Here is a 23,903-nt window from a genome sequence, read left to right on the forward strand (position 1 = left end):
GCTATGTGTTCCGTTTCAATTCCATTAAATCAAATCGTAAACAAAGTATTAGTGGCGATGTCCTTTCCTTATCAATTAGGTAATAACATTTTCTAACGTTTCAAACAGGAATAAAACATTTAAGTAACAGTAAAGGAATATACGTTTTTTGTTTACATATTGACTGAAATGAAACATAGTATGTAAGCAAATTAGAAACGTACTATATAACAGGAGTTTATTAGTAATAGAGTATAATATAGAAGGTGTAACAAAACTAGGTGATAATACTTTAGGGCAGTGGTCCCTAACTATTTTTCATGCGGGCCACAAACATGTTTTGGTCTTATGGTGTCGCGTGACGCAACAAATCTTTTTTAGGGTTAAAAAATAACATTCTTCAAAATTAACGATTTAAAAGTGGAAAAATTTTTACGACTATCACGTAGACTACGTTATTTTGCCGGTGGGCGTGAATTTCAAAATGGTTTAACATCACGCGGGCCACAAATAAAGTCCCGGCGGGCCGCGGGTTGGGAATAGCGGCTTTAGGGTGTGTATGAGTTCCCTGCATTGGGTTCACTTTGAAGATTGAAAGTGACAACGCTGAAAGAGTAACTTTTTTTAACGTTTGTATGGGAAAAGTCCTGACTCTCGGGCCCTTGTCCATACAAATCACAATAAAAAATTTGGTCTTTAGGCGCTGCTACTTTCACAGTGAACTCAATATAAGAGACACTAAGACTGACAATAGACGGACAGCAAGTTGCAGTCGGGACCAACTGCTCTAGAGGTCCGTGTACTGCGAATATGAATTTAGTATGGAAACTGCAAATCGCCGTGCGGGAACCGCAACTTGCAGTCAGTCTCTCTCGACTGCAAGATTCGGTCCGTCTATGGCTAGCCTTACAATCCCTAAAGTATTATCACTTAGTTTTGTTAGACCTTATTTATCAAATTTATTAGTATGTAATATTGTACCTCTGCTGCAGCAGATACTGCGCCTTCTGTATGCGCTGCGGGCTGCCGGTGATGGTGATGATGCGGTCGTTGGCGCCGGGCAGCGGCTCCGCTATCTCTATGGACGCGCCGCTCTCCGCTCTGATCTTGCGGATGCGGGTACCCGCTTTGCCGATTATCGCGCCGGCCAGCTGAAAACGGCATAATGAAATATTGGTGTTACCGTAAAATTGTAATTAATGGCCCATTAGTTATTTTGTAAAAATTGTAAACACTTTTAGATTGCAATGTCACAACATTGATACAAATATTGTCATACATGCTAATGGCATTAAATACTAGATGTCGCTCGCAACATCGTTGCGCTGCAATTAATTTTGAATTAATATTGTTTAAGTAGTAACTTTATTTTGAGCAAGTACTCCACGCACATGTACAGAGGCTGAGGGAAGGTGCAGTGTATTCGACACTGACATAACCTCCTTTTTTGAAGTCGCTAAAAATACCCCGCACTCCCTTATATCGTAATATTCTTTATGATTCCTTGAAACTTGTACGTGGAGTAAAGATTTAAACATGGGAAACAATATACTAACATCTTTGGGTATAGTGACTTGCGTAGTGGTCTCGCCCTGGCCGCCCTGGTTGCCGTTGAAGCTGCCCCCGGGGCCGTTGCGGCCGAAGCCGCCTCCGCTGCCCCCACCACCGCTGTTACTGCCGAAGCTGCCGCGCGGGGGGCCGTTAAAGTTGCCCCCTCTGGGTCCGGGGCCCGGGAAGTCGTTGAAAGGTCTCGGCGGTGGGCCGTTCCGGCCTACGGGGGGCCGGGGGCCGCGGCTGGGCCCCATGGGCGGCATGCGGCCCGGAGGACCCCGGGACGGGCCCCCGCGCGAGCCCCGCCCGCCCTGGCCGTTGCCGAATCCGCCATACTCGTCGGAATAGTAGTCGTCGTAGTTATGAGGGTCGTACGCCTGGATCGCTCCTTTTATGGGCACCTGAAATTTACAGATAAAATACTATTATACACTGCTGAAAATTCTGGATAATATATTATTTTGTCATTATCATAATTCATATTTTTTAGAATTTTTAGCGGTCCTAAAAGTTTATATATGTATACGTGTACACGCATTGTGCGTACATACTCAACACACTCGCACGCCAGCTCGAGCGCGTATGTGATTTGTGAAATAGTAAAAGACATAGCTGTCACTGTTACAGCATTATCAACGCCAATGGGGTCTAACATATTATAGTCGGAGCATATCGGTGTGTAAGAAGCGCATTGCATCCGACTTGTAAGAGAGATAATTTTCAAATGTGTGTGTGAAAGAGACAGCAAGCTCACCTGTCGCACTAACTCCAGCACCTCTCTCACTCCCGCAGCGACCGCCTCGTCTCGGCCAACCAGCTGCACAACACGTTCGGTGCTCTGAGGCGCCGGGTTTGAGAAGATCTTAAGTCGCGCGCCAGTTTTCTGTCAATAGAGAATATACGGTGGTTAAATAACAATAATTTAGGAATAGAAAAGAAATGTTGTGATTGACAAAGGCAACGCAACTGACAAAAAGGTGGGTCTAATAAGGCATGACTGCGGCTGTGACCGGACCACAGACAATATTCTTTTTTTATTGTGTGCCGTGTCTCTTTTATGATCTGTATTATATTCATTAGTCGTGTTCGTTTCGTTTTTCAATCAGTGTCAGTGTGAGTGTCATGTTCTAAAATCTGACAGAAATTGATAATATTTTAGAACATGACACTCAATTATGAAGTTGATAGTCAGCTGCCAAACTGCGAAAAAAGCCGCGCATGCGTAGTTGAAAAATGAAACGAACACGGCTAATCTAGAGCACCGATTACTATCGAGTATAAACTCTGATACTGACTCCTAAAGTGTCACGATCATCCCTAAAGATACATCACAAGATTATCAACATTGTCCTTTCTAAATTATTTACACCGTAAACAAATTGAGTTTGACGTTAAATAATAAGGATGTAGGATCTATGTTTGCAGCATCTTAATTCTTATCCAAATAAGTTTGATTGTTATAGTGTTAAAAAGTTAGTTAAATCTTTTAGGTCTGAAACATAATATTAGATATAAATTCGCAAGTGTGTCCGTTTGTATGCCAGTCGGTTCATATTATGAACCGACTGGCATACAAACGGACACACTTGCGAATTTATATCTAATATTAGGTATGGACTATCATGGAGGTATGGTTAATAAATATAATTTATCTTGGACTGTCGTAAAAAAGGTATTACGGAAGCAAATATTTATGACAAATCAATACCCATCTAATATCAGTTATTAGCTTGAGGAAATAAAATATCATATCATTTCCTTCAGTCATAACTCCCATTTATTTTTGCGGAATTCATAATTAATATTATAAATGCGACAGTCTCTCTGCCTGTTACATATTAAGGCTTAAAGCGCTGGAGTGATTTAGATGAAAATTGGGTCCTGGGAAAGAACATAAAATAGTTTTCAAGAAAAAATGTAAGATTATCGTGGGATAAACTTGTATACAAATATTCTAATCTATATTTAAAGCTAAGTTACACTATCCTATTTTTAGCTTGATATAATGTAATTTATGACCCTGTCTGAAGTTGTTTCACTAATGTTTTGTCATTGCCCCACTAGAAAAGCGGCTTGACAGACAAGGATAAAACATTGACATTAGACATGGGAGAGCCATGCTTCGGCACGAATGGGCCGGCTCGACCGGAGAAATACCACGTTGATCACAGAAAACCGGCGTGAAACAGCGCTTGCGCTGTGTTTCGCCGAGTGAGTGAGTTTACCGGAGGCCCAATCCCCTACCCTATTCCCTTCCCTACCCTAATTCCCTACCCTACGCACCTGCAGCTCTTCTGATGCTGCAAGTGTCCATGGGCGTCGGAAGTGGCTTTCCATCAGGTGATCCGTTTGCTCGTTTGTCCCCTTTTTTTCATAAATAAAAAATTTAACTATAACATCTGTACACACAGTGCTTACAAAAAGCAAGAGTTTTTTTTTAAATATTCAAATACGGTACATACAAGCCAATTTCTGCCGTCAAACACATTACTTCCCTTATTGACTACTGTTCACGACAGAACGAGGGTAATTCGAGGTAAGGCTACCTAACCAGGTATATGAGTTATTCTACCTCTCCTTTGACCTTTATCTGTACGCCATAAGGCTCATTTTCCCAAACTCACAGGTAAAACACAGGTAAACCTGTCGGTACCCAACTCAACAGCTGTCATGTGACAACTGCTCAAACCAGCCGGCACATGCTAGAGGTTTTTGAACCTTACCGCTCAGGTAGTAAAGTCGAAAGTCACACCGGATATGTTCAAAGTAAAATCGTTCACTTTGTAGTCAAAAGCCAATATCCGCTGTATAAAGGAACGTCATTTATTATTGAATATAGCGACTTCGCATGTTTGAGACAAATTATAAGGCTATACGTTTAGCCAAGTTGAAAATCCATGATTGCTAAGCCATCTACAATCTACATCATGTGTAAGTGATGTATAACAGGGATGGCGAACCAAAGGCACGCGTGCCACCAGTGGCATATGACATAAAATTTGGAGCAGGCTGGTCACAAAACTAGTATCGAAATAATTATTCTACCAACAATGAAGATCTATAGATTCGCTTCTACATAAGTGTGTATCAAATTAGGCAAAATTTGAAATACGCATCACAAAAAAATATATTGAATGGCACGTTTATGACTTCTTTAGAAAGATTTCTTTAGTAAAGGGCACGTTGATACGAAAAGGTTCTCCATCCCTGTGTTAGTTCGCCATTCCTGTGTTAGTAGATCATATCGCGCGAACCTGGAGAGGCCGCATTATGTGAATTAAGAACCAAAATAATTATTATTATTAACAAGAAAGGTTAGTGACCTTTTGAAATAAGGTCATCCCTTGATTGTCACATTCGGAGTTTAATTTTTTGAAATTATTTTACAAATAGAAGGCTTTAGTAGTTTTTGAATGTCGTATTACGCTATAAATTTTAATATTAAACTATGAATTTTCAACGAATCACAAAGGCTTAAAAAATCCTAATTTTCCCTAAAGTTTTTATTATCTCTTCAGGAATATCATAACTTATGAAACTTGAAAATATAATAAAAAAGATCATAACAATATGATAAGACTCTACATTTGAAAAACGCTATCAAAATTCACTCAGCCCAAAATTTAATCGTGTAATTTCCTCCTAAGTTAATTCCATTAATGCATAAAAGTTCCACCGCGCCGGTAAAACCAACAAAAGCCTTTCGGTAACTCGTATTAAAACATCATTACCGCTTCGTGGAAAATAAAGTTATTATCGAAACTAGGTCGTGAAACACTAATCACAAGCGTAGATACTATTAATATATAAGTAAGGTAGAACCCCAATCGATACTATACAATCGAAACAATGCAACATTGTATTGTATTGTACTTACTGGGGTAGTATACAATAAAGTCAACCGTAATTTTGTTGCATCATTAAAAATTAATTATAATTGTAACAATCGTATTTGGCGGTTGACATTTGGCGAGCAGCGCGCACGCGCAAACCGATCGACCCGCGCACATGTGCCCAACGCACAAACACAGGACACTGACACCGATTAATACACTACTGGCTGGATACAAAAAAAAACGTTCACATAAAAAAACTAACCACTCAACACAAAGGATTCACCACTGTCGTAAACACGCGAGCTCAACGTGACGCGTCCGCGCGGCGCGGCGGTCTGCACAGAAGTGAGCTGAAGTGGCCAAGGTGGAGCGGTACACCTGACCGCCCCCTCCCCCGCGCTGCACTTGTACGGCCGCCCCGCGCCACGCCTACCCCCCCGAAACTTCCCAAAAAGCGATTCCGAAAACAAAAGTCGTCCGACAAATAGGCACCTCGGCGGAGGAATTTCCGCCCCGTTGTCAGCGGCGACTGCTGAACGCCGCTGAAATTGTTCGCGCGACTTCCGTCGTGTGAATACTCCTTTATAATACGTTTCCTAAAACTTCGTGCCACTTTCCGAAGTAATGAACTAATAATTACGGAGAGTTCAGACGTGTAGAGATTGAAAATGGCTTACCATTCCAGTATTAAATAGTGCGTAAGATAGACATAAATTGACAATAAAAAGATAACATTTAAGCTGCTTAATGTTAGCTACGTTTATAATACGTTTTACACTATTACGAGCTTACTGTCATTAAACGACTTAACAATATCAAAGCTTAGTGCTAACGTCCCCCTCAAGTTATCGTCCTCGCAATTACGGGGTTAAAGAAAAGCAAACAGCGTTTTAAATGCAGAAGCTATCGATTTTGCAATTATAAAGTTAAAAAGCGACGCTGACAGCAGCGGCAACTAATAAAAAGAAGCGTTTAAATATTGCTGGAGTTGAGACGCAAAAAAGAGCGTCCGTGGCCTAGTAAGTACACGTTTGATTCACTCTCAAGAGGGCGCTGGTTCGATCCGAGGTAGTAGAGAACGAATGCTCGTACAGCGAAGAAAATTATCATGAGGAAACTTACACGTGGTTTCTGCCAGACGTAATTGACTACCCTAGTCTAGTACAAACACACCAAGGTTTCGAATTCGGAGAAAATCTACGCTCGATGCGACATTTCAACCATAAAAAAATAATTTGAGCTACAAAAATTAGCGCCCTTTACATTTTACACGCATAACTCTAGACCAGAAAGTCAACAAATGAATACCAACTACGTTCTTTTTAATTCTGATTTGTGAACTTTAATATATCTATCATGCCCATCCCATATATTTTTCTAATCCTAACCCCCAAACACCGTCAACCCAGTAAACACTGGGTCTCGAATCTAGATCGATTGTGCGGCGAAGCCATACCGGCATGCGGTGTGATCGGAAACGGAAACAGCCCGTGTCACCGCGACTGTCATTACCGCATATGCTGCGTTCAAATTAGATCCATGAGGCCATGACATGACATGTGTACAGCCACGGAAGAGTGCCATGGCTCTTTTTACGTGCTTAAAACGTACACACATGATATTAATAAGGAGATACTTTATGACTCTCGATTTAACATAGATGTCTTTTGACTTCAGGCAGAAATTTCTGAAATGAAGAATAGTTATTTTGTTTTAAGATCTACCAGATGCATTTTTCATCTCTTGTTTTGGTTCGTCAAAAGTTATCTAAGCTCTGGTTTGACGAATTATGAGCAACAGTATAACTCTACATTTATAGAGCTAACTGTTTCGCAAATGTAACGCAAATGACACATAGTAACAAAATCATTTAGAATATTTACAAAATAACATAAAATTAGTAGGTATAATAGAGACCAGTCAGGCTACCTACAGACATAATATTAAGATGTTTCTAAAACAATGGAGGAACTTAGCAAGTCTAATATAACAGACTGCATTTGTTTAAGACATGTATTAACAAACACATTTCAAAATGCAGTCAGGCTACCTATGAACATAATAATTATAGCCCTGCATTTGTATCTATACTGTACTCGGCGAAACATGGCGGTAGCGGTCATTGACTCCCTGTCAAAAACTTGTCATTCTCTATATGTATAAACCGCGATTGACAATGAAGTGTCAGATGTTGTCAATCGCGGTTTTTATAGAAAATGACAAGTTTTTTGACAGGGAGTCAATGACCGCTACCGTCATGTTTCGCCGAGTACAGTATAGCTGATTCCACCAAAATCCAACCGTTCGGGTGCTTCATTACACATGACACATAGTAACAAATGACAGTATATTCGTGTCGCACGCCGATATTTCATCGTCTTATCGACGTACCACTTTTTGTTAATACTGGCATTTGTACACCGCGCTATTATAGTAATGGATCAGATAAAATACGTTCGACATACCGACATAATGGATGGAAAATACTGTCTGTGTTTGACGAGTTTTTCCGGTTATTTGCCGAAAAGAGCATTCCCTAAGCTTTCCGGGATCGATGGGACGTGTCGTCAGAGAAATGGTATCGGGAAATGTGAGTAAGAAATGAATAAAAATATACAGTTATACACCGTCTACGATGATACGACATTAAGGGTCTGTTTCACCACTTTCTGATAAAGTGCCTAATAGGCTATTCACAACTTTTTGTCAGATTCTCCATACTTGATCTCTCAAGTTATTATTAGTGGATAGCCTTATCAGAAAGTGGTGAAACAGGCTTAAAATTGTAATATTATAAACACGCGATAGTATGTTTGTCTGTCTTCTGTCTGTCTCTTACTTCAAGCTTGTGACGCTGAACCGATCTTGATGAAAATGGGCAAAGAATAGTTTGACCCTTAGGTTGGAAAATCTTAAAGCTTATTTGCGTACGGACGAACATAGTTGCAGTCAACATCTAGAGGTAGTGTTTTTATAGTTAGGTACCTATAAAGTCGAATTGTTAGCACTGTACGGAATTATTTAAACAAATACAACATTAAAATAGAGTGTACCAACATAATATTGAAAATGCCCACCCATAGCTTAGATTCGGCAAAAGTTATCGAATGAAATATCAAATAAACCTACAATTGTATAATTAAGACGAAACCTAGCGCAATTTACGAGCAATCGATGTTGGGGCCCAGAGGAATAGAACCCGAAATGTTTTGCCAACGCTCGCATTAAGTTCGAAATTAATTTCGGTAATGTGCTAATTGCATGCTTAAAATTCACCCCCAAATAAAAAGTAGGTCTTATTAAATTGAACCCTGCTATAGTACATTCAATTCTACAAATACATACTTACTATAATAAGGGCCTGTTTCACCACTTCCTGATAAGGGTAATAGGCTAGTCACAACTTTTTTGACAGATTCTCCATACTTCATCTGTCAAGTAATAAGTGGTGAATAGCCTATTCGGCACTTATCAGGAAGTGGTGACACAGGCCCTTAATAATATAAATGCGAAATTGTGTCCGTCTGTTATCTCTTCACACCCAATCCCAAACCGCTGAACCGTTTTTGGTAAAATTTGGTATGGAGATACTTTAGTCCCGGGAAAACTTTTATCACCTAAAATGTACAGTTCCCGCAAGATAATCGTTTTTTGGAGTTGCGGGTGTCATCTAGTAATGGTATAATTTTATTTGTGCCGTAACCAAGTGTTCAAGGGAACACATGAGCTTTTGTGCTCAAAAATGCACAGTTTTCGCTAGCCACATTTCAAATTGGGGTAGTAGCGTTTCATTCGAGGCAGCATCGCCTCATAAAAATTGGTCAATGGACAGTAAGACGTTTGCACTGATCACTATCGACGAATTAGGACGCCTTCACATTACTACTCACGCGCGGCAGCCGCGCGACTCTCTTTAGTATAGAAGTCGCGCGGCTGCCGCACTACTGGCGACTTAATGTGAAGGCGTCCTTAAGCGAAAGAACTATTGTAGAATGCAGAATGCAGGCTGCAAGTTTAGTGAAGCTAATAAAAGAACGACAGGTGTCAAACTCGGCGCGGGTTTTTATTCGACAGCTGCAAAGATTTCGTAGAGCAACCCAACAACTGATACCAGACTATATATAATCCGAAATAGAAATAGCAGTAATCATAATAAATTATGGATAACGTTATACTTTCGGACAGAAATGATCATTAGAAACTCAACTCAGTAAAACTAGTTTCTATAAGAAAATGGACCCAAAATAAGAAAGGCCTAAACGCCATGTGCGAACTTTCGGCAATTATACAGCTTCTTACTCTATAGTCTAGACTCTAGAGTTCTAGACTTTAGGACTATAATACCAAAGAAAGCAGATATTATTATAATAAAACATAGATTTGAGACGATACAAGTAGTTGTAGGGTTTTAAAACAAATCACAGGCCCCGCGACGGATTCTTTATTGAAAGCCAAGATGAGCAGCTAGGGTGGGTAAAGCTTTCGTTCGAAAAGCTTTTAGGGTTGTTTAGGGCAGTTTTGGCTCCACAAATTATATTGCTATCCCTATAACATTTACTAAGATGGTTTATTTTTTCTTGTGTCGCATAGCCCATCTTTACTTCGGAATCATCACGACATTTCTAGCACATAGACAGGTGCCGCGCTAGGCAGCTGCGTCGCCAACCTATGTACAGGATGTGCCGCCACGTGCGGTGTAACGTGAGCCCCGCCGCACAGTGGATCGAATCGACAATTTCGGGGACATAGGGACCAATTTTTGTTTTTCAAATTTTTTTTTGTGCCAATGGATAGAGCTAATTAATCTTAACAAATGTTATTCTTTGCAATTTTTTCTTAGGGTTATTATTTAAGTAGAAAAAAACATATTTTTAAATTTCTTGTATGGAAAAAAATATATAATCCCAAATTTTTGTCAAGTCCTGATAGATCCCGCGCTCAAACCTTTTTTTTTATATATTTTGGCTACATTGCTAGTATTATGTACCATAAATGTGTGCCTAAAGTTGCCACTCTGCCAGAAATAGCCGAAGAAAATTACAAAAGATTTAATTAGTAACTAATGACTTCTTAAAATTCCTTAAACTATTCTAGGCATATTTCATGCAAAATAATTATTATGCTAGTAAAACAATACTTATAATTACTTAAAATTAGAAAAAAAAAAACTAGAAATATCGATTCCCCATATGACCCTCAATTATTTCGACCTGAAGAATCTACATAACCTGGAAGAACAATTAATTCTACAGAACCCTGTCCAACTAAATCAAAATATATCTTCTTCACTGTACCATACAACGTTGCCCCTATACACGTTAGTATTTGGTATAGTTACAATTTCCCTTATTCTTATCATCCGACGTCGCCGCTTGCGTCGACAAAAGGACAGTGGTCTAAACGAGGGTGTCACTCCAACCAGCCAAGCTGATCAACCAGTCTACGCAGAAGATTTTTCAGGGACGCAGACACTGCAGCCCGTATTACTGGTATAAGCAAGGAATTAATAGAAAGGTTACATGTAATACTCCAGACTGTAGCATCTGGAGAGTGCGTCAACCTTTCTAAATTCTCCTTATTCTGTAGAGAGACTGCAGAACTCTACATAAATTTATATCCCTGGTATTATATGCCTTCTAGTTTACATAAGCTGCTTATACATGGCGCTGATATTATCCAGCATTTTGCTACCATACCTATCGGCAATCTGTCAGAAGAAGCAGCAGAAGCTCGTAACAAAGATTTCCGGAAATTCAGAGAGAGTTATTCCAGAAAATTAAGTAGAAAAGCCACAAATGAGGATATTTTACATAATCTTTTAATATAATCAGATCCAAATATCACAAGATTTAGACCAAGACTATCAAAGCATAACAAAATAGCTCTCTCTTCACGGGCTTAAGAGCTTCTGTTAAATTTGCCGACAGAATCTGAGATAGAGTTCATTGACGTTAATGAATTACAGGATAATCATTCTGATAGTGAGTAAGCTTTTTGAGTTTTGTAAATTAAATGCAATATTTATTTAGAAATAATTTTATTACTTTTATTATAGTATGTATGGTATCGTAATTTTTATGTATACTCACTATTTTTTATTTTTCAATTTTATTATTAATAGGGAATATGTATGTAACGCTTAAATGGAGAAAATATTATTATTTGTAATCTTTATTGTTAAAAAACCATATTAATGCTATTTTTTTATGTTTTTTTCGATACTTAATAATAAAATTTAAGTATCAAAAATTGGATTTTTTTTAAATTCCTTCGCAAATTTTTAAAACACTACGCTATTAGCAAAACAAAACGAGATAGTATTATATTCCATGCCACACTAATAATAGCTAATGAGGGTATAATTAAAAGCCCTTATGCAAGGCTACTTAAGCTATTTATTTTGAATGTTGTTCTGTTCATTGTCATTAAGCGATTGTTAGAAAATACACAATACAAAAGATTATTTACTATTGTCAAACGGATTAGTTACTTGAAGTTAATGACCGATCACAATATTTACATGGAATCGATTTTTCTTTTTTTTTTCTAATTTTAAGTAATTATAAGTATTGTTTTACTAGCATAATAATTATTTTGCATGAAATATGCCTAGAATAGTTTAAGGAATTTTAAGAAGTCATTAGTTACTAATTAAATCTTTTGTAATTTTCTTCGGCTATTTCTGGCAGAGTGGCAACTTTAGGCACACATTTATGGTACATAATACTAGCAATGTAGCCAAAATATATAAAAAAAAAGGTTTGAGCGCGGGATCTATCAGGACTTGACAAAAATTTGGGATTATATATTTTTTTCCATACAAGAAATTTAAAAATATGTTTTTTTCTACTTAAATAATAACCCTAAGAAAAAATTGCAAAGAATAACATTTGTTAAGATTAATTAGCTCTATCCATTGGCACAAAAAAAAATTTGAAAAACAAAAATTGGTCCCTATGTCCCCGAAATTGTCGATTCGATCCACTGTGCGCCGCCCGCTTCCGACGGAAGAAACCTCACGTTACCCCTTTGATAACGACCCCCTCGCCGCAATCGCGCACGAGTTTAAAGATTTAATGATTTAACGCATTAATAGGCTAGAGCAAATAAGGAATTACTCCGAAGAATGGAAGGTTCCATATCTTTAATACTATCCTAATCTGTTTCATTTTCAAGACCATTTCAAATGAACCTTTTATACAGACTAGGACTTCTCTCTGATGAAGTCAGAAGAACTACTACTCGCTTCAAGACATAAACAGTTTTGGTTTCCCTTAGAGACGATGGAAAGGCAATATTCCGTTGAAAACTCTCATCAATTTAGAAAGACATCCGACCGATGTTCATTACTCTAGAGTCTACTTTAGGAAGGATTCTTATTGATCTATTGATTGATGCTAATTTATTGGTCCGTCTTAGAAACCTTTAAAGTATGCCCGCAGTCCGCATCTAGTAATTTTATCGCTTCAGTCACAATCACTCTCAGAAACTCCAATAATAACATAGCATGCTCGCACACACGACGCAAAGGTGTCGGGCGAGCCCAGGTGCGCGTTTTTGTGCGGCCTTCCGGCGCGCCACCTGCGCACACATCTGCCGCCCGCGCAGCACGCGCCCGCCAATCGCGGGCGACATACGGCAGACGCCAGACCGCTGAGGGTTTTGCCCGGCTGGGGACGCCAAGACGCCAGATATAAACCGATCAAGTTATTTTCTGACAGGACTTAAACACTCAAAGCGAAGCAAAATAGATCGCTTCTGGCCGAATAACATTTGGTTGACGCAAACGCCAGACGCTTTGGAATGTTTTTGCGGCTACGTTAAAAGAAGCCTGATATGCCGCACAAAATATTATGATACTTAGGTCGGCTTAGGGCATGTACCAGATTGCTTTCAGGTGCATTGAGCTCTGCGTTAAAGTATACAAACGCGCAAATGCCAGATACCAAGCCGTCTTTTAGATTTTTTGGCAGTGAATGGAGGTATTTCACGAGTCTTTTCAAGAGCAATTTTTTAACTACATATTTTAGAGGCGTTTACGACAAATGTTATCTAGACTTCTGGTCTCTGGCGACCAATTCTGACTTAGTTTACGTGTCTAGACACAGAGTCCAACGATTCTGTAAGGATAAGTTTGGCTCTGACCTAGTAAACAAATACATTTTACATTTTACACATGGGCAGACGTCTGCTACTTATAATTTCGTTATAAGCATAATTGAAGACATGCCAAGCCTTCGAGCACGATACAAAGTTTAATTAACGTCCGACTTAAATTGTACAAATCCAAGTTGCGTGCCAAATACTGGATAACTCCTATGTCACAGAAAAATGGCACAAAAAAGTGAAAATTATAGAGCTCATTTTTGTAGGATGATTGGGTTATTACTTATTATAATTGTTAGTTTAGACTTTAGAAGATTTATCACAACTCAGTGGCTTTAAGAATAGAAAAACGTCAGTCGTATTATGGGATGTTACAAAAGTTACATGGTGTTTAAGAATATGTATGGGAATCGCTAGTGCTCTACAGACTACAACACAATAATATTCTTTATATAAAGCAGGTAGTGTGATTTCTTTGGAATTTGCGCAAAAACGTAATGTCTTTTAATACATCACGCTTCGACAAAGAACATTAACAATAGTGAAATGCATTGTAATAACACTACAGAATACAGATATACATAATATCACATTCTTTCCAGGTAAGAATTTTGTAAGATTTCGTGCCCTTTATTATGTTAAAGTTTGGAAGACTGCCTTACCCCTGAATATAAATATTACCATTTCAACTGCAAGCTGGCGTGATGGTTTTTTAGTCCGAGCATGGCCTATCCTAAGTTTTAAAAATATACCCAAAATCAGGAAATATCCCAATTGTCAGTCTGTTACTGCTTGGATACAAGAATAGCATATGAATTAAATGCTGCTTAAATATCGTCACTCGTCAGTATATGGTGTATGGCCTGATAATGTCCGTTTACAGTTACTTTGCCTATAGTTTCTCTGCGAATAATCTTTGTTGTTAGCGCTAGGAGAAGTGAACGCTACAGTGTAGTTAGTGAGGTCTAATCTCTAAGGCGAAACTGCACTAGGCTTAACTACACTGTAGCAGAGCAACGCAGCATGTCACGGTCTAAATATTATTCCGCACTTCTCGGCTTCGAAAAACGTCAGATTTATAAGTGGCTTTTGGTAAGAAAAACCACTTATAAATCTGACGAAAATTGAAATAACATGACATAGGCTACGGGTTTCGTTTGCTATCGACATTGGTTTAGCGACCCATGCCACCGCCGCTTGTGGCGTAAAAGCTAGTGACTTAGAGTAAAATAAAACCTATAGCTTTTGTCATAAAGTGGCATTTTATTCGATTTTTTTGTCGGTCGCGGTTACTCGCGGCAAAGATCAGAACGGTACCTTTCGAAAAGAAGTGTCGCGTCGCGGTCGCTCCGTTACAGCGTAGTTGCGCCTTGTGCGGCCTAACCTTTAGCTGGCAGACGTTATAAGTTGTAATTGATCGGCCGTCGGAGTTCACCCCTCGCGGTATTCGCTAATTGCCGGGGCTTTTAGCCGTGCTGTGGGAATTCTAAACTGTTTTCCGTTTTCCTCGGTTAGTTCTAGTTAGTCGAGTAAAATAAAGAATGTCAATATTTATTGGATAGCTTTTCAGTTCTGAATATAAAGAAGCTAGGCACTTGACGGGCTTAAAGTTGGCCATACACGAATCGGCCATTTGGAATGTTTGCATTATAAAACATTTCCATTCCATTCAGATTTTTGACTGCGAATAAGCCAGTATATTGTTGGCTAAGTTAACGCGTTGGTGCAGTCATCGCTCATTTGTTTACCTTATAACCTAACAGCCTGGAATCTCTAGCTCTATACTCAGAACTTAAATCATACGTTAGGAAACTCTACATCAGGGGTCACCAAATGGCGGACTGCGGTCCGTATCCGGACCGCGTCTAGCCATTGTATGGGGACCAAGTATTTTCGAAGATGAACTTCGTTAAAAATAAATTTCGGTCTCGACTTACTGATGAACATCTCCAAGTTTAATATCAATAGCTTGCACCAATTTCAATCCAGACAACAAAGAGATAATACCTTTGTAATTTGCGTAATTACCATATAAATATTTTTTATTTTTCATTTCTTAAAATGGACCCCGAGCGATATCAGTTTTGCTCGGGGTCCATTTTAAATTTGGAGACCCCTGCTCTACATTATACATTTGTGAAAGTGTTTTAATAGCAACTCCTTAGTAAGTAATCAAAAGTATTACGTATGAAGTATGATGACGGTGTTTACTAGCTCTGTGCTAGAAATTGTGACGGGATTTCCCGAGTCCCGTCATTCCCGTGGGAACGCCGGATACTCCCGCGCTACCTGACGACACGCACCACCCCGGTTTGTCGCCCTCATAGACTATACAGTATGTAACACCTATTTAAGGGTGTGTTCCTGTATTCTACCAGTATACTGGCTGGCGCAGTTTGAGGGTGTTTGATTGCCTACCGAAACGTCAGAAAGCACTGCCCAGCAGAATGTTTCAGGAACACATCTGATGCAGCAAATATAATCCCACCAAAACATGAAATGTAAAAGGAGCCAAGCAAAATACTGCAAAGCTATTCAATACTTCTGTCGTAAAAAGTTTTCAGATCACATTCAAGCCAAGCCTTCAACTTATTTTGTAATTTAAATCAACATTCAGTAAAGGTATCAATAGATTTCTTTATTTTATAATTATTATAGTGGCTTGGCAATGAGCACAAGTGAAAAAAATATAAGACTGCATATTTGGAGGAGTTCATTACGTCTTACACAGACGGCAAGCGTAAACTGTTTTAGTAATGTAACGACTAACGACGCATGTGGCCGATGGTACGAAATAAATCCAATTAGTCGCTGATTATTTCTTTAGTGCTCATTGCCAAGCCACTATAATAATTATAAAATGTACGCCAGTCCGACTCGCACTTGGCCGGTTTCATAATTTTTCCTTTCATTGTGAATAAAAACCTATCCAAGTACCAAATTTCAAGGTTCTCAGTCTGCTAGAAGTACCTTAGAATTTTGTTGATCTGTCAGTCAGTGAGTGACAAAACGTAGTAACTTTGACCATCCGTAACTTTTAAACTATTTATCGAAATTTCACGTAATTTGGAAGTTGAGCTAGTTTTAATACTTGCTTCTAGTGGCCAAAATTTTAAATCCCTAGCTTTGTTAACATCGAAGATAAAAGGGGTGTGAAATAGCCGCGAACCGCTTCGAGAAAAGTATGGTACGGCCGTGCCTTTGCTAAAAAGCTTGGCTGGGGCACGGCCGTGCCCCCAGATATTTTCATTGGGATTGGTGACTGTCAACAAGGAAAAATTTATCGTGTTCAAAACCAATAAAACCTCTTTTCGATAGGCAATAAAATATTGACCTCAATAAATTATAATTGTAAATGTCGATTAATTAAATGTCTAAATATAACGATAATTTAAAACTGAACTCAATGAATGTAATATCATACAAAACTTCAACAAAACCTTCAAATGCCCGACGGGGTAGTTTTTACCACGTCGCGCACAAAAACCCAAAAATCTTTTATATGGAGTAAAAAACTAGGTAAATTGTGTTGCATCCGTCGAATTGAGATAAGACGGGATGCGCGGCAGCTGTACTCGCATCTGCCCGGTAAAAACGCGACAGATGAACCCACCAGCTGTTCTATACCTGATCTTGGGCCCAAATTATACGTTTATTGCTTTATCAAATCGATTTCGATGTTTCGATTTTTAAATATTTTATAAAACATGTTGTTGTGATCATTAATTAATCTCCGTTTAGTATTTAAAAGAATTTTAGCTTTGAGTACGTGTCCCTTATCACTGTCATTTTTTAATCATTCACGTATTTTGACTTGACACAGTGACGAAGCCTAGGGTGTGCTAGGGTTCTCGATAGTATTTTACTAGTACTCTGATATAAAATTCCAATCAATGATTAACGCAATACAGTAAGTTAAAAAATTACTCTAACTTGTCTATAAAACATCTGAAAGACACCACATTTGAAATTATTTTACTAACCGATAATAATAAAAAGAGGATTCACACTGTGTCAACAAACGATATAATTATACGGAGTTATGTCCTTATCCGATACGTTGAAACAATGGTTTGACAGACAAGGACTATAACGATATTCACAGTAATGCACAGTGTGGATCTTTTTATTTGGAAGTATTTAAGGTAAGGGTTAATTTAAAAACTTACCTCTCTCAATTCCTTGATTTTGGCCCCAGCTTTTCCTATGACACAGCCGGCTCGACTCTGATGAATCAGTAGGCGGACGTCCAGATCTTCGTTACTGGATCTCGGCCCACCCTGTACAACACATTCGCTTCAATAACTCCAGGAAGAGTAATTACCGACCGGAAAACTGAAGACTGGTCGTCACAGGAAAAAGGTTCGTGTAGGATGTAGTATATTTCCGTAACTTCAGACCTATTTCAGGAAATTATGACATCAAAGAATTTCCACAAACATTTAAAAGGTTACTTCAATAAGTTTCAAATACTTTATCTCTACGTCCATTCTATAAATACCCTTAAATGGGAAAAACATCGCAACAGCCAACAGGAAAATTCGGGGGCTCGGGAGGTCGAAATATCATCTAAATATAGACTCACCTCAGCCAGGTTCGGGAGGATTTGCTTCACAATTTCCACCACGGTCTCCGTGTCCGGGGCGGTTATAGAGAGCACCCTGCAAACAGTCCCACCAGTCAAGCACACGCAAACACACGGACCGAAATCAAATAAAAATCACAGCACAACTGATAAGTTACATCATGATCAACGGTCAGGGATATGGAGGCTCAATGTTTCGTTATAGAGTGATAACAAAAAAGAAATAGTCGTAGAAGCAAACTTTAGCGGATCGTGACACTGAGGTCCAGAAATCGGAAAGCGTATCGTGCGTGGACTGGGTGAAGCGGCTACCGTGTACACCTGACTGTTGATTGCCGTGGGCTTAGAGAGTAGTTTGGTGGTATAGTTTACCGTTCGGGGCCTGGACAATCTGGGACTGTTATAGAGGCTTTGTACTGCGTGGCGGGGCGGCGGCGTCGGCGGCGGCGGGGCGGGACCGGCAACCAAAAACGTTGTAGCGGCGCACTGCGCGCCTCCGACGACCCTTAGGAGCTCCATCCACAATACACACGTCTAACTATCTGATGGGTATATCGTACCCCAATATTTTCAATGTCCAACGCCAACTTTTTTGGTTGGTCACATTTCTGACGTCAATTCTTCGCTGCGCTACTGCCTACTACGCTGAATTCTTTGTGATTTTATTGGCGTCTTTACACAAAAGACATTCCCAGTTTTCGTAAAGGTAAATTTATTTCTTTAGAATTCAATTATTATCAATTGCTCGATTTAATCGCAAACGGAATGTTCTTTTGTGAGTCGTCGAGCGTGGGGGATAATATTAAAAAACAAATACACAAATAGAACTGAAAAACAGACTGGCTTTAAAAAGCAAAAGTTAGTAGGTATATTACGTAAACCGCCCCAAAATAAAGCCTTAGCAATGAATACTCTTGGATTTAAAGGAAGGTTATTTTTTTATAGTGTGATCGTGGATGGTATTTGTGGTGTCGGAGGCGCGCGGTGCGTCCGCCTTTAGAGGCATCTCAGGGGCACTTTAGACCTGTAACTGGCTGCCGGGGGGTTATTGTCTATGGACTAGCCGCAACTGACCCAGAGGCATATTTACTTTTCTCTTCTAGCCGAGTGAGAACGAGACATGGGCCTTCTTAAACATAAGATTTGGTACCTGCTCTGAAAAATGTTAATCTATTAAATTGGACAAAATAAATTATACTTACAAACGATATCTGAAAACGGCTAATAATAAAATAAGAGTGTAGTGTCATAAAAAATACTGTCCTAGAAATTCGAAAGCGTTATTTTATTAGTCTCTTGGATGTTAAGTGTGTCCTTTAAATTTCTAGTTATTTTGCGGGTAGAAGGAGAAATGTTAGCTGTAATACTGACCTCACTCCTAAGCTTGGATATGTTAGAGCCGCCCTTCCCGATGATCGAGCCAGCCACCTGACAGACATCAAACTTTGTAAATAAGACATTCAAATTCAAATAAAACATTCATAAAAAACCTCTACTTGTTTTTCAGACGAAAAGTTTCATTGTTCAAAACTAACTCCTGAAAAGGAACACATTATAAAGGGGAGTAAGAATTTACTTTTTATAATTTCAAATTGGCCTCTAACAAGATCCGGTGCAGATCAAATTTCCGGCCCGATATTACGTCGAGCCCTTAGAAAATTAAAATTTTTGAACCTTTAAATGTATTTGAAGTTCCTCACAAAATAACTTTGAGAGGCAAGAGGCTTTTTGTAAATTGTATGGAACGTGGCATACTTAGTTTTAAGTACTTAGTTAAAATAGTATATTTTCGTGTACACCTATGAAACATACGTTAATCGACAGAGAAAATAATTACAAACAACAAATACTCTTTGACAAAATGTCGTAAATAAATAAAGGTATTTTCATAACATATCTAAAATGTTATTTATTTTACATTTTCAAACGGAAATAACTCAGAAAGTATATTTACGACATTTTGTCAAAAAGTATTTGTTGTTTATAAACATCTTCTCTATCGATTGGCGTATGTTTCATAGGTGTACACCAAAATACGACAGGTATGAGGTATGCCAACTAGGGGTCGCAATACCGGGTCATTTAAGCAAAACCGGTATTTTCGGTATTGGCTCCAGACCAATACCGGTATACCGGTATTTTCGATATTTCCGGGATTTAAGCTAAAATTGTTAAGATCTCACATATTATAGGTATCCAATAGGTAAAGCAAAGAACTAGAGTTTAATACTTGTTTATAATGTTATTTTATATATAATAATATATAATAATATCTATGGACGCTTCACACCACGTCAGTCTGGCCCCGTGGTAAGTACCTGAAGGACTTGTGTTACAGGTACCAGACATATTTAAGATTTTTTATTATATGATACACATATTTAATACACATCCATGACCCAGGAACTTTGAAAACTTTTTGTTCCGTCGGCGGGATTCGAACCCTTTTTATTTTATTTCTACAAATACATAATATTTCGATTTTTTATAGAACTTGGCACTCATTTAGGTCTCAATTCTTTTTGCAGCGAAGCCCACAGCCAGGCTTAATTTTTGTATTGAACTTGACTCCTTTTTAATTTTTTTTATATAAATTAAGGGGGCAAACGAGCAAACGGGTTACCTGGTAAAGCAACTACCGTCGCCCATGGACACTTGCAACATCAGAAGAGCTGAGGGTGCGTTGCCGACCGTTTAAGAGGGAATACGCTCTCTGCTTGAAGGTTTTTAAATCGTCTTGGCCCGGAAATACTGCTAGTGACCTTTCCCTTCAATAGCTTTGGCCAACGACCAGAATGCACGGGTTCCCGAGGGGAGGCACTCGAGTCTCTTACTAATTCTATTGACGTGCTGTTTCTTTGCCCGAGCGATCTCTCTCTTGAGAGATCTAGAGGCAAGGTTGTAATCCATTTTATATGTGCTGGTATTTAAATCCCGAGCAGACACTGCATTGGCCCAGGATTGGTAAGTCTCCTGCTCGGGGAGCTTTTTTAGGAGGATGAACCAAACCATGGACGGTATCTGCCACCGGTTGGCACTACAGAGGACGGAATGAAAAGCTCCATCATCATTGGCAACAGAATTGGCAGTGTTGTCGGGATCATTAGGATGCAAAAAATGACCGCATCCCATCCCAGTCTGCTAACTTGCACACACGACGGTAATTAACAGTACGCTGTCGCAATACCGCCGTAAGTGGCACAGAACTCCTAATAAGGCAATGATCCGATGAACCTAGTGGTGCGGTCACGGATACTAGCCATCAGGATTCGAAGTCAGCAGAAGGTCCAACAGGGAAGGATTCTGACCGTCTACATCTGGGATTCGCGTAGGCGTAGCAAGCAGTTGTGTTAAGTCGTTCGCAAGAGCAAAGTCACAGACAGATCTCCCAGCATGATCAGTTTTCAGGAACTGGATCATTTGAGTTTTTGGTCGAATATCATTGCTTTTTCGATAGGCGTTTTGAAAAATTGAATCTTTGAAGATAAGCGTTATAAAAATGTTGGCGCTCCTCATATGTATAATAATTGCAAGCATTTGAATTTTATGAGTTCAAGAGGTGTTTAATGAATCCGAAGTTATGAACATAACTCTTGAGGCCTTCGAGATAGACACGAGAAAATTTCAGCATTTGGGGACGTAAAATATGGTGTTTGAAGTAGCTGTGGCTGATAAAAGATCCACTTAATATGAATATTTTTGAAACGTACTTAAGTATTAAGTGGGTACTTATTTAATAATTATGGTTACCTATCACTAAATCACTTGTTTTTCATTTATTTTACTAAAACCGAAAATACCGAATATCCCGGTTTTCGTAACATGAATACCGGTATTAAGAAGACCTAAATTTGGCCCGGTATCCCGGTATTTTCGAAATTCGGGATCCCGGTTTGCGACCCCTAATGCCAACAAGGTTCGTTGCTCTTTAAAGCAGATTTTAGTCGATCAATTTATTACAAATCATGTTTTCGATACGCGTGAGGTTAACAGGGTTAAAACAAGCGAGACGTATAAGTAATTTGATCAAACAAGATAGATACAGTTTTGGCAAACAATTTACACAAAAAATTAATTAAGTGGCACGTGCCACGTAGACTTAAATCCAATTTTCTTATTGAATCAATAGTTTAATTGGATTTTGACATTTAATTATTATTTTAAACAACAACAGCTGGACCAATTTTGATGAAAGGCCTAGGACCATGCGAAAAAGACCATAAGCTACTCTTAAAACAACAATATTGTTCTGCGAACTCATATTGCCCCAGTAAACAAACTGCGCTTATCAAATCGGGGATTCCCTCGAATATGGTTCAAGCTACGATTAATAATAAATAGTATGGAATAGTAACCTATCGAACAATGGTTCCACTAAATGCACACCTAGTTAGCATTTCGTGGAACTTTCGTACTTCGGTTGGTCAACCTGGGCCGGTCATACAATAGGGAATATTACGCAAAGGTCGACTAATTACTAATTAGCGCTGTAATTTAAGGTAGAGGGCGCTACTAGCACATACAGTAAATAATCCGACCAAAATCCGACATGTTGCACACGTCGTATCAGAATATTGACAGAAACGTTGTCAATAGTCGGACAAAACTATTTGTTTACCGTCGATGCTGGTGCTGCCGTCTAGAAAACATTGGAGTAATATATCCTATTTTTGTTGCCTACGTATTGTACACGTAACTGAAGCCATATTCGAGCACCAAACGTGTAAAGAGTTACCGTTCTATGATGTATTGTATTTCGATGGTTCAAACCGACGTGTACGACATTCGGTAAACACATTATTGACGATGTCATGTACAATTATGGTAATGACGTTCACAAACAACCTGAATCAATACAAAACACATTAGACGGTGACACGTAACATAACGTTATCTTGATGTGAATTTCTGTTTCAATTCGAGCTATATTTTATGGAAATTAATGAATTTTTAAAACTCTTGTAGGTAATGAGTAGACAGAGTAGGACATAAGTAGGATAATATTTTAGAGGTGGTCATACAAAATGCGACATTACATGTTTAAGGAGTGAGCACACTGAGACGGGCCGTGCCGTGGCCATGAGCCATTGGTATGAGCCCCGGCACGCTGAGCCTCGGCACGGCCCGTCTCAGTGTGCTCACTCCTTTAAGGCATTTTGAAAAAGCGTGACATAGGTGGAAAGGGTTCAAAATCTGTTTTGTATCACGTATAATGTGAATGGCCCTCTACTCATCTTAGGGAACGTACCCATACTACATAACTTATTTAGGAGGGGAGGGGGAGAGGTCTTAAATATACCCTTAATGACAGCTAACACATTAGGGAGACGTAAGGTAGAGGTTGGTAAAAAGTGACAAAAAGTATGTTAGCAACACGTGTCGTAGCGGTTGCTGTAGCCAGTGATTTAGGGTTTTTTATAAAATAAGGGGGCAAACGAGTCACATAATGGAAAGCAACTACCGTCGCCCATGGACACTCGCAGCATCAGAAGGACGCTGCAGGTGCGTTACCGGCCTTTTAAGAGGAAATACGCTCTTTTCTTGAAGGTTTGCAGGCAGCTCTGGATTTATGTATAGGCAGTATAGGCCACGGCCTAGGGGCGGCAGCGTCCTATGGCGTCCGGGCGCGGCAGAGTTCGTGCATAGGGGCGGCAAAATTAAAGTGGCCTATACTCATAAAAAATATAAATCCGACCCTTCCCAGGTAGTAAATGGTGAAGTAGTTGCTGTAACTTACCTTGCTCGGTATGAGGAAGGTGACTTCGTCGTCGTTGTGTCGGTTGCGCTTCTGCATGGGGCCGTCGTCGCCGTACGCGTCTCGCTTCATTGTGATCTGCCAACAATGA

At 39.2% G+C, this 23,903-nt stretch overlaps 1 protein-coding gene across 4 annotated transcripts in view; it reads right to left on the reverse strand.

The window, feature by feature from the left end:
- The window catches only part of LOC121737012 (heterogeneous nuclear ribonucleoprotein K), a 59,326-nt gene that overhangs the window by 2,255 nt on the left and 33,168 nt on the right, over positions 1-23,903 (reverse strand). For all 4 annotated transcript variants that reach the window (XM_042128520.1, XM_042128522.1, XM_042128523.1 and 1 more), the window contains 8 exons: positions 23,795-23,890; positions 19,429-19,485; positions 18,430-18,473; positions 18,058-18,133; positions 17,642-17,752; positions 2,285-2,413; positions 1,536-1,931; positions 961-1,130 (listed from right to left, as the gene is read on the reverse strand). In XM_042128520.1, the coding sequence (XP_041984454.1) occupies positions 961-1,130; positions 1,536-1,931; positions 2,285-2,413; positions 17,642-17,752; positions 18,058-18,133; positions 18,430-18,473; positions 19,429-19,485; positions 23,795-23,884 (1,073 nt within the window). In that variant the 5' untranslated portion in view covers positions 23,885-23,890. The remainder of the gene's footprint in view (positions 1-960; positions 1,131-1,535; positions 1,932-2,284; positions 2,414-17,641; positions 17,753-18,057; positions 18,134-18,429; positions 18,474-19,428; positions 19,486-23,794; positions 23,891-23,903) is intronic.

Source organism: Aricia agestis, chromosome 20, assembly GCF_905147365.1.
Source record: "Aricia agestis chromosome 20, ilAriAges1.1, whole genome shotgun sequence".
NCBI lineage: Eukaryota > Metazoa > Arthropoda > Insecta > Lepidoptera > Lycaenidae > Aricia > Aricia agestis.